The sequence below is a fragment of the Capricornis sumatraensis genome, chromosome 19, assembly GCF_032405125.1.
Source record: "Capricornis sumatraensis isolate serow.1 chromosome 19, serow.2, whole genome shotgun sequence".
Taxonomy (NCBI): Eukaryota; Metazoa; Chordata; class Mammalia; order Artiodactyla; family Bovidae; genus Capricornis; species Capricornis sumatraensis.
Genome location: NC_091087.1, coordinates 32833571 through 32845373, shown reverse-complemented (window position 1 = coordinate 32845373; position 11803 = coordinate 32833571). Strand labels below are relative to the sequence as shown.

Genomic DNA, 11803 nt, shown 5'->3' with positions numbered 1-11803 from the left:
ATGGGTTAAACAGACAGCTGATGGGAAGCTGCTGTGCAGACAAGGAGCTCAGTTCCGGGCTCTGTGATCACCCAGAGGGGTGGGGTGAGGGGGAAGGGAGGTCCAAGAAGGTCGGGATATATGTACACTTTACAGCGGATTCACATCGTTGTACAGCAGAAACCAATACAACACTGTAAAACAATTATCCTCCAATTAAAAATAATAAAGTATTACACCTAAAAACATACCCTGATGCTGGGCAAAGGCACTGGTGGCAAAGACTGAGGGCAAAAGGAGAAGGGTGAGGCAGAGGATGAGATGTTTGGATGGCATCACTGACTCAATGGATATGAGTTTGAGCAAACTCCAGGAGATAGTGGGAACAGAGGCAGGCTACAGTTCATGAGGTCATAAAGAGTCAGAGATGACTTAATAACTGAACACCACCACCTAAAAAAATTAATTTAAAAAAAAAGAAAGAAAGACGCAAGTCTCTATGGTGCTCACACTCAGATTTTATTAGCCGGAGTCCCACCTCCAAGGAGATACACAACCAGCCAAGGCACCCAGCTACCATCCTGTTCTTGCTTCCAGGGCCGATTCCAGGGCTCCCCGGGGGTGGGGTTTCTGCAAAGCCGCTTCAGGGCCTGGTTTCCACAGGTACAGAGAGCTCAAGGGAGGGAAGCCCAGACTCAGGGTCCAGTCTTCTCCACAGGGGAGAGGACACAGAAGCCAAATGGGTTGTGCATCACGGAGCAAGGAGAGAGAACCCTGAGCTGTGCCCTGGAGGCTGGGGCACTTGGGATTCCTTCTGCTGGCCAGGCCACTGGATGGCGGCCTGCCTGCCCCCAACAGTAGCCAGTCAGTCCCTGCCTGGTCAGACCCTTTCTGCGTTCACTGTTGCACATATAAGGCAGCTCGATGCCTCCTGCTAACTGGGCTCTATGAGCTCCAGCTGCTGGAGGACAAGGACCAAGCATCTGATTAGAAGGTGAGGTGACAGGGCATCCACCCTGGGGTACACCCACCAGCCCACAGGAGCCTGAGGCCCAAGGGGGCTGCTCTGTCCCAGGGTGCCAAGGGCTTGGGAGCAGAGCACCCCAACTAGGAGTGGACCGTCCTGCCGATGGGCCGCTTCTCTGTGAAGAAGCTTTTCAGCAGTAGCACCTGGCTGAAGCTAACCACAAACAGGGCGATGGTCTCGCCGATGGACCAGTAAGAGACTCGGCTGTTGAGGTCTTCTGCGCGGGCCCGGTCCTGTGCCTCCCGGAGTCGGTAATGCTTCTGCGAGTCGATCACCGTCTTCAGAGCCTCATGGATGGTCACACAGGCGGACTCCATCTGGGCAGGAAGAGCAAAGAGGTCGCTGCTGACCCTCAGAAAAGAAGAATGGAAACTGGCACACACAAAGCAAACTCTGTCATCAACATCCTAGGTACTACTGAGTGCTAACGATGTGTCTGCACTAAGGGTCTGACACAGTTTTATTCATAATAAGCCTAACTGAGGTTCAGAAAGGTCAGGTAGCTTGTCCAGAGTCACAGAGCTAGGAGATGGCAGAAGTGTGAAAGTGTTAGTCGCATCTCCGTCATGTCCGACTCTTTGCGACCCATGGTCTGAAGCCCTCCAGGGTTCTCTCTCCATGGGATTCTCCAGGCAAGAATACTGGAGTGGGTTGCCATTTTCTTCTCCTGGTGATCTTCGCAACCCAAGGATCGAACCTGGGTCTTTCGCATTGTAGGCAGATTCTTTATCACCTGAACCACCAGGGAAGCCAGATATGAACTCAACTGTCAGGGCTGCTCCCAATGCAGAGGACCTGGGCTGAATCCCTGGTCGGGGAACTAGGTCCCACATGCCACAGCTAAGATCTGGTGCAGGCAAATAAATAAAAACTCAACTGTTCGAGTCCTGAGACTATGCTTTCAAACACTGTCCTGTGTTCCTTTTTTTTCCTGAGCTCTTATTTAACACTTACCATATCCCTGACAGGCAAGGATCATTACCCCCAGTGCTACAGAGGGCTGACTGATTGCTTACTGCATATACTAAAGAGGAAATTGAGTCTTAGAGAGGCTACGTGACTTGCCCAAGGTCACACAGCAAATTAATGGCAGGGCATGATGTAAATTCCAACTGCACTAGACTCTGAATCTACCCTGGCAGCTCAGATGGTAAAGAATCTGCCTGCAGTGCAGAAGACTAAGGTTCAGTTCCTGGGTCAGGAAGATCCCCTGAAGAAGGGAATGGCTACCCACTCCAGTATTCTTGCTTTGGACAGAGGAGCCTGGCGGGCTACAGGCCATGGAGTGGCAAAAGTCGGACGTGATTGAGAGACTGACACCTTCACTTTATTTCTGAATCTACTGCTCATTCTATTACAAAACTGCTGCCTACACTTCTAGGCATACATACAAATACATGAAAACGTACGCTTCTCATGTACATAGACCCATACCCACATACAAACAAGGGCAAAGACACAGACACGTGTGCCTGTCAGCACATACACATGCGTATACTCACATGTAACACGTGCTACTTCACAACTTCCTTTACTTGCTAAACTACCATGTAGAGCAGGCAGAACTTTGACTATGTCCCCACCACCACTACCAAGGTCCCTGCTCTAACCCCAGGAAGCTGTGAATACAATGAGCTGTGACTATGACAACTATATGTCACACCTGAGACTGTCCAGGAAGCCTGAGAGCCCCTCAAAACAGGGAGCTTTCTCGAGCTGACAGCTGAAGGAGAAGTTAGAGAGATGGACACAGGAGGGGATTCAGCACACTGCTGCTGGCTCTGAAGATGGAGAAGGTCACATGCAAGGAGCAGAGAAAGAACCCTAAGAGCAAAGAGCATGACCACCAACTGCAAGGAACTCAATTCCACCAAGCACCTGAGTGAGTGTGAGACGCCCCAGAGCCTCCAGCGGACAGCCTGACCCCACCAGGATCTTGATTTCAGCCCTGAGAACTTGAGCAAAGCCTCTAGAACTGTGAGATAATAAACGGTTATTAATTTCAACCATTTGTAGTAAATACTGACTCAGCAATGGAAAACTAACACATTATGCCTTTGAAAGAACATGTCCTTACTCACTGGCAACCTCTAAAACATTCAAAACCTAGAAAACTCTATGGACAATGGGTTCCTGTGCTACAGAATTTCATAAGCACCCGACAGAGAACTGCTTCCCATACTGGAAAGGTGAACTGTCCATAAAGTTCAATGTAAGAAGCTAGAAACTAGGGCTTCCCTGGTGGTCCAGTGGTTAAGACTTTGCGCTTACAATGCAGGGGTCCTGGATTCTATCCCTGGTCAGGGAACTAGATCCCACAGGCTGAAACTAAAGATCATATTTGCTGTAACTAAGAACCAGCGCAGTCGAAGAAATAATTTTTTTTTAAGACGAGTGGATCTGGGAGCCATTTAGAGACTTTGTAACAGGTCTCTAAAAATCAGTGGGATGAAATCAGCGGGATGGACAGAGATAAACATATATATGTATACCTGCATCTGAATGGCCGTGTGTATATGCATGCATATGCATGTGTACATATATGCACACACACGTTCAACATGTATAAATCCATACTTTGCTTTTTAAATACAAGGGAAGGGCTCCTTGGCTCTCCAGGCTGGAATTCCATCCTGTGTTTACCTCCATCGCACACTCATTCAGAAACTCAAGGTATACATTTCATTCACTTGAACTGGGTGCTCCTGGGACCCCTGGGCCTGGCCTGAGCATTCAGCAGTACAGGTTGATACCTCCACCCTCCTCCCAGAGTCCAGAGTCACTGGAGAAGGAGTGAGGTCAGGGTTGGCAGGGAGGAAGAGAGACCGAGGAGGACTCAGAAATCACAGGTGCAGACACCCCGGGCAGGGGACATGCCACATTGCCGAGGAAGACATCACTTCAGAGGCTTGGCTCGCATGTCACCGGCCAGAGACCAGCACCGTGAGTCTCTGAAGAGGGCCTGAGACCTTCACAGGAACAACCTCAGACCCGATCAGTGATGGGAAGGAGGTCAGTCCTCAGAGTTAACAGAGCAAGAGGTGGTGTTCTACAGTCTTCCTGGCGTCTGGAACCAGCAAACCCCTTCGAAACTTAGCATGGGGCCCCAGAGACCAACAGCAACATGACACCAAGATCCACAGACACTGGGAGCAGCCCTTACCGGAGAAACATCATTCCTCCATTCTCAGGGACCTGCCGTTGCCGTTTGCCTAAGACACCAATTCCGCTTGTTTCCACAGTTTCAGTTAGGCAGCCTGGCCAGCCTGCTTCCTGCCCAGCAGGAAGCCAGCAGAGGCCCTTTTTTTTGCAAACAGCTCTGTTTGCCCAGGGCCAGGGGTCCCCAGCTCTCCCAGAGCGTGACTTTCACCCTGCTGAGACCTCCAACCCTGCTAGTTCCCAGTGTCCTGGAGCCTCACGGGGATGGTGGGCACTGCTCCATCCTGACAGGTGGTCTCTGGAGACATTGACCAATCCTTCTGCCCCTAGGACTATCCCTTTCCTGCATCCCATGCCCACTCCCATCTTATCTCCACCACCTGCTGGCGCCCAGGTCTTCACTCTGTAACTGTCAGGAAATTCACTCAGCCTCACCTCTTCAGGGCCTCCACGGATAAAAGCAAGTTCCCTATGTACGATCCTTCAAGATGCAGACTTTCAAAGGTGCAAATGAGCATGCCATCACGGTCAGGCGTGACAGTGCAGCTTGCCCTCCACCTCCTACTGCTGACGACCCTGCATCTCTACCATCTCCCACCTCCACTCCCTCCTCCAGTCAGTGACTCTTCCTGCTTGTTGACTCGATGCCAGCCCCTGTGTGCCACCTGTTGTACTGTGCTCCTGTACTTTTCAAGGTACTGTACTATAAGATTAAAAATGTTTCCTTTATTTTTTGTTTGTTATGTATTATTTGTGTGAAGAGTATTATAAGCCTATATAGATGATTGTGTTAGTTGGATACTTTGTTGGACTTAGGAACAAACTGGACTTATGAATGCATTCTCGGAAGAAAACTTGTTCGTACATAGGAGACTTACTGTACTTGGTTCTTTAAATTCTTGAAGAACTCAGAGGCAGTGTCATGTGAGCTGGCCTCAGAGTAGAGTCAGGAAAACTTTAATCTTCCCTTGACCAACACTGAGGCAGCCCCAGACATTGGACCTCTGTCAGAAGCCTCCAGCCTCCCCTAGGACCTGCCCAGACTCTTGGGATGCTGGAAGCGCTTCAAGCCTGGCCTCCCTCAGCAGGAACCCTGGCCCGTGTCCTCTGCTAGAAGCCTGGTCGTTCTGGAACTCAGGGTGAAGACAGTCCCTCCTGCCTGGGACTCGGTCACTCTGGATCCTGTTCTTTCCCCAAGGCTGATACTAGTGCCACAGCACACGGCCTCTGGCGCAGTGCTGACCTAGACGAAGCCTCATGGGAAGAGACATGACAGCTGCAGGCAGAGACGGGATCTGTGCCAAGCAAAGTAAGAGCAAAGTTAAGATCAGGGCCCAGGAAGAAAGTGATGCCCTGAATACCTGCATCTGCTGTTCTTGCCACCTGGGAGGCCCTCCGTCCTCCCATGCCAGACATGCTCCTGGACAAGCATTCACACTGTCGCTTGTCAGCTAAGACTCTCCCTGCGAAGACTTTCCCAAACCTCCTGGAAGAGTCAACTGGTCCCTTCCCTGAGAACCCTCACCCTTAAATCACATCTCTGGGACTTCCCTTGTGGCTTAGTGGTAAAGAGGCCGCCTGCCAATGCAGGAGATGTGGGTTCAATCCCTAGTCTGGGAAGATCCCACATGCCACGGGGCAAACTAAGCCTGTGCACCACAACTATTAAGCTTGTACTCTAGAGCCCGGGAGCTGCAACTACTGAAGCCCACTTGCCCTAGAGCCCATGTTCTGCAACAAGAGAAGCCATTGCATTGAGAAGCTTGTGTAGCGCACCTAGAGAGTAACCTCCTGCTTGCCGCAACCAGAGAAAAGACTGAGCAGCAAGTAAGACGCAGCACAACCAAAAATAAATAAATAAACAGAATTATTAAAAAGAAAAGACACAGCTCTGATCACAGCATCCTCCGGGCACAAGTGCAGATGGAGCATATGCCCAGCATTGGCAAATGAGCTTTGTCGGAGGCAGACACAGATAGAAGCCCACTCAATCAGGGAGGGGGGACAGAGGTTCAGAAGCAGAAGGAAATGTCTCTTCTGCATCTGGGCAGAAGTAAGGATGAGGTCCCCAGATGCAGAAGCAGCAAGTACAATCTCTCCTGCAACGCAACTCTGAGGCTCCAGGAAAGAATGTCTCTACTGCCCTAAACCACAAAGCCTATTCTCTACTGACTAAAGGGCCATACAGTCAAAGCTATGGTTCTTCCAATAGTGATGTATGGATGTGAGAGTTGGATCATAAAGAAGGCTGAGCGCTGAAGAACTGATGCTTTCGAATTGTGATGCTGGAGAAGACTCTTGAGAGTCCCTTGGACAGCCTGTGCTCAGTCAATCCTAAAGGAAATCAACCCTGAATATTCACTGGAAGGACTAACGCTAAAGCTGAAGCTCCAATCCTTTGGCCACCTGATGCAAAGAGCCAACTCACAAAAAGACCCTGATGCTGGGAAAGACTGAGGGCAGGAGAAGGGGGTGACAGATGATGAGATGAGATGAGATGGTTGGATGCACCACTGACTCAATGGACGTGGGTTTGAGCAGACTCCAGGAGACGGTGAAGGACAGGGAAGCCTGGCATATGCAGTCTATGGGGTTGCAAAGAGTCAGACACGACTGAGCAACTGAACAACAACTGCACTAACCCACAAAGCCTTTTCTCTACTGGTTTCTTTTCCACTGTGTCAAGGGGCAAATCTCTCAGCTCATGTGGCGACAGTGATGAAGAATCTACCTGCCAATGCAGTCAAAGGAGGAGCCGTGGGTTTGATCCTGGGTTGGAAAGATTCCCTGGAGGAAGAATTGGCAACCTGCTCCAGTATTCTTCCCTGGAGAATCCCATGGACAGAGCCTAGTGGGCTACAGTCCATGTGGTGGCAAAGAGTCGGACACGACTGAGCAACTGAGCACACCCACAGCTCCTGGAAACTTACAAAATCTTCAGCACAGAAGCTATTTCACCAACGACCAACAGAACTCTTGAGAGGACAGGTTGTGAAAGCTCTTACACATAAAGACACATCCTGGGCTGGACTGTCTATCAGCACTCACGTTGCCTAGTTCAAATACAATGATGCCCAGCAGAACTCTCCACGCATGGGCACCAGCCACTTGGGACTACTGAGCACTAGACAGATGTGTTGTTACAGAGCAAACAAGGAAGCGAATTTTAACATTAATATGTCAGTAGCCCTAAGTAGGCAGTGTTTACTGACTGCACAGTGCAGTACTAACCTCCAGCTGCTCAGAGAATAAACCCATCATCAAAGCCACAGAGGAACGGAGCCTGTGGTCACTTTGGAGGGCAGCCCAGAAGGTGACCTGGTCTCACCAGAGACTCAGATGCTCTGACTTTGGTTCTGGGATAGGTGCGGCAACATATGGTCATTCCCATCTTGGGGGCTTTCCTGGGTCCTGCCACTCAGTCGCTTGACAAATATTTGGTGAGCTCCTATTCTGTGCGACACTCCATGCACCAGGGCGCTGAGGGCCCATGGGTAAATAACACAACAGTTCCAGCCTGAGTCTGTGTCTGGGAGGGAGGAGCTTGAACAGCAGGAAGCTGTTCTGATGGAGGAGGCTGAGGTTGAATTATAGTTAACCGTGAGCCACGGGTGACACAGATGACTATGTGTCCTCCAAAAGTGTCACCATTTCTCTGTCAGGATGTGGAGCTGTCACTAGGGATCAACTGCCTAACAGGAATGTATGTGCCAGCCCTCCTTCCATCCACCCAGACTGTCCACACGACTATTTCTCAACAATGAGATATGAGCAGGGGTAATGGTGTCACTTCTGAGCCAGGGTTTTTAAGAAGCAGGCAGGGCTTTCTCATTCTCTCCAATTTTTGGTGGCAAGAAACAGAGGACTCTGAAGCCCTAAGGGACAGTGGAAAGATGACCAAAAAGGAGCCTGGTTTCCCAAGTCACTCCATGGAGGAGAGTCCTCCACCCCAACCCCCACTCTCCAGATTATTGAGTGAGAATCAAAATTCCCATTGTATTAAGCTATTGATATTTGAGGTTGACTTGTGTTACCTTAACTGATACACCATAGAAAGCAGGATTTTGTCTTTCTGATGCAGATGCACTGAAGGAGCAGAGAGGCACGTATTGTGTGTGCTTTGAGGGCGGTGCTGTGTCAGACTAAATGGGAACGTGGGAATATCAGAAGAAAGTACTGCAGGAACACAGTTAAAGAATGGAGAGGAAGACCAGAAGGGGAACCAGAAAGAAGAAGCATAAGGTCTTCTAGGGCTAGATGTGAACACGGGCAGAGCAAATACTGCAACTTCAAACTGGGAGGTGGGTGGCTGGTGACTGTTCATCAGTCAAGACCAGGACAGACAAGGAGGAACAGGCCGGGGGCGGGGGGAGGCGGTTCATCTCAGACTGTTGGTGCCGACGTCCACTCACCTGGGTGAGAGCTGTGACTCTGTTCCCCATGTCTGGGAGAATGGGAGGCTCGTCGCCCACTTGAAAATCAAAGTAGACGGTTTTGTGAGAGAAGGTGGAAAACTCATTACTGAAGCAAAACTGATACACGCCCTTGACCTCGGCCTTGTGCGTGAAGCTGTCATACTGTTTCTTGGTTTCACTGTAGATGGTGTTCCCCAGGGGGTCTTTCACAAAGCAGTCGACATCGTAGTGGCCTCCAGTGATGACCTGACAACCATAAAAGAGATCCACGGGCCGTTTTTCACCAGGGGGCAACCACCACTTACCAAAAGCCAACCGGCCACTGTGATTAGATGGCACGAACAGTGTTTTCCTTTAGTCTTTACAACCTTCTAAAGCAGGTGCCATGACACTCCCCAGTTCACAGAGGAGTCTGAGGCTGAGAGAATTGAAGTGAACTGTTCACATCACACAGCGTGAAAGTAACAAGGCTAAGACTTGGATCCATGTCTGATTCACTCCAAAAGTTTTGCTCTGCAAGAGTGCAAAGAGCCATGGGATTTCCCTGGTGGTCCAGTGGTATATGTATAGCTGAGTCCCTTCACTGTTCACCTGAAACCTCCACAACATTGTTAACAGGCTATACTCTAACACAAAATAAAAAGTTTTTTTTTAAAAGACTTTGCTTTCCAGTGCAGGGAGTGCAGGTTCCATCCATGGTGAGGGAGCTAAGATACCACATGCCTAACAGCCAAACAACCAAAACACAAAACAGAAGCAACACTGTAACAAATTCAACAGACTTTAAAAATGGTCCACATCAAAAAAAAAAAAAAAAATCTTGAAAAAAAGGGTGCAAAGAGCTTAATTCTCCCCACTTTACACAAGAGGAAACTGAGGCTCTGGAGGTTTATATTATTGCAGATGAAATGCAAGAGGAAGGCAAATACAGATTGAAGCCTTCACAGAATCAGTGACTACCAGGGGAGTCATTAGTTTAAACTGCACCACAGGAAAGATAAGATTTTCTAAGGGCAGAATCACAGGGATGGCCACTGACTAGAACTAAGGTCCATCAAAGAACACGGTCAAAGGCCTCCATCTGCTTCCAGGTGTTAATATTTCCTTTTGTACAGATGGAAGAAATTGCTTTGTGATCAGTGAGATTCCTAATGCTGGACATGTACAGACTTATGCTGAGCCCATAACAGCGGTTTCTGACCTAGCATGGACCTGATGACCTCTCAGGCCCCTCCAGCCTCACAACAATCTGTTTTCAAATACTTATTCATGTATTTATTTATTGCACTGCATTGTGTCTTCATTGCATCCCACAGGATCTTTCGTTGTGGCACATAGGATTAGTTGTTCTGCAGCATGCAGGATCTTACTTTCCTGACCAGGGATTGAACCCATGTCCCCTACACTGCAAGGCAGATTCTTAACCACTGGACCGCCAGGGAAGTCCCACAAGGATCATTTTTTTTGACGACTGTGTCTGGGTGACCCCTGTTTACCCAGCTGCAGTTTGCACACTGTCCACAAATGTGAAAGTAACCAGATGAATGACTCAGAGGCCAGGACACATGATGCTGTCCCCATGCACAGCCTCTTTTAGTGGTTTTGGTCAGAGACGGCCCATCAAACTGCCTACCCTCCCTTTTGCTGCTCGTGCCACTTCCCTTCTGTAATGCCTGCCAGTATGTGTCCACGATCAGACGCCTGTCTGGATATCTGGGCAGGATTGCCTAAACTCAAATCTGCAGCTCTCTCACTCAAGACCTACCTGCTCCCTACCGCCTCCCCCTCCCCCGCTACACCCCAACAGCGAGCCATGAGAACTCTCACACCAGCCAAGAGTGCAGGAGCTTGGAGCTTTTCTGAGCCATATGGCAGTAGCCACACCACCACTCCTTGTAAACACTGCCAGGCTCAAAGCCTGCATGGACTCCTTTCCAAAGCACCCTCCCTCCCCCTAACTATGACTTCAAACGATGGAGAGAAGGGGGAAAAATAAAACCACGAACCCATTTCCTCTCGCTGCCATTTTCCAGTACAGGCGGGGACAAAAGTTGTCCAAAAAACGTTGGGACAGAGAGGCTGGTGCCATGGATGGCGTTCTGTAGAGTCAACGCGCTCTCAGGTCATTCAGATCAACTCCCCGGGAAGCCGGAGCCGCCCGGGCATCCCCCTCCTGGGCATGCACCTGCGGTGCTACCTCCCTGGCTAGTCGGCCCGTCTCTGGTCATTCCCGCCTCCCTCTGCAGCCTCTTTGGCTAATTCCAGCTACTACAGCCGGGGGCGCACGAGTGACCCCTGAAGCCCTGGAAGCCGGAGAGAGAGGAGGCGCCGGTCTCACCTGGTAGTCTAGGGAGAACTTCACGCCCTGCTCCACCTCCTCGTGGAAGCACTGCTTGGCGTTGTCCGGCAGCTCGAAGGTGAGCTCGGCGCCCCGCGGCCGCTCCGCCTGGAGCAGCAGCAGTAGCAGCAGCGGCAGCGCAGAGGCGGAGCGCGGGACCACGCCACCCATGATGCTCCCGGTCCAGTCCCGCAGGCCGCGGCTCGGGCGTGCGCTCCGCACGGGCGGGGCGGCAGCTGCGGGACCCGGACAAGGTGCAGCTCAGACGTGGCGCGAGCTGGCGCCGCGCTTCCGGGCCCGCGGTTCAGAGAGCAGACGCGTGCTCGGGGGTGGGCCCGGGACGCAGGCCAGGGAGCATCGCTGCGCCTGCGCGCTGGCTGGGCTGGGGAAGGGGACACTCCCCCTTCGCTGCCCCGCCCCGCTTTCCTGCTGGAGCGTCTCAGCGAAGGGGAGGCGAGGCCTCCACCGCCAGCGCGCATCTCCCCAAAGCGCACTGTGCTTGCATCCCCAACAGGGATGTTTCTGCACCCTCTGGGTCCCGCAGGGTTGAGTGTTTCCCGAAGTCGGCCCAGGTCCACGCAGTCCATACTGTCTGGCTGCAGGAGCACGAAGCCCGTGAGGTTTTACAGGGTACACTCTGTTTTTGACTGGTTCTGGAGAAAGTCCCCTGGTCTACCAATGGGTGTGCCCAAACTTGCTATAACACAGTAGTTAGGAAGGCTAGATGAAAGAAGAGATGGAAACTCTGAGAATCCAATTAACACCCCTCTTTTTCATTCCCACCCCCTTCCCAAGGTGAAAAAGTATGCCGTGGGTCAGGAGATGGATGGTGAGAGTAAGTAGAAACCCCACAATTACGTCTACTCCGGGAAAAACCGACAGGCA

At 50.9% G+C, this 11803-nt stretch overlaps 1 protein-coding gene across 1 annotated transcript; it reads right to left on the bottom strand.

Annotated features, from left to right (window-relative positions):
* Nucleotides 1-497: 497 nt before the first annotated feature.
* TMED3 (transmembrane p24 trafficking protein 3) lies at nucleotides 498-11187 on the bottom strand. Its single transcript, XM_068991249.1, has 3 exons — nucleotides 10919-11187; nucleotides 8578-8826; nucleotides 498-1323 (listed from the first exon to the last, which is right to left on the bottom strand). The coding sequence occupies exons 1-3, from the start codon at nucleotides 11087-11089 to the stop codon at nucleotides 1087-1089; spliced, it is 657 nt and encodes a 218-aa protein (XP_068847350.1). The 5' UTR covers nucleotides 11090-11187; the 3' UTR covers nucleotides 498-1086.
* Nucleotides 11188-11803: the final 616 nt, after the last annotated feature.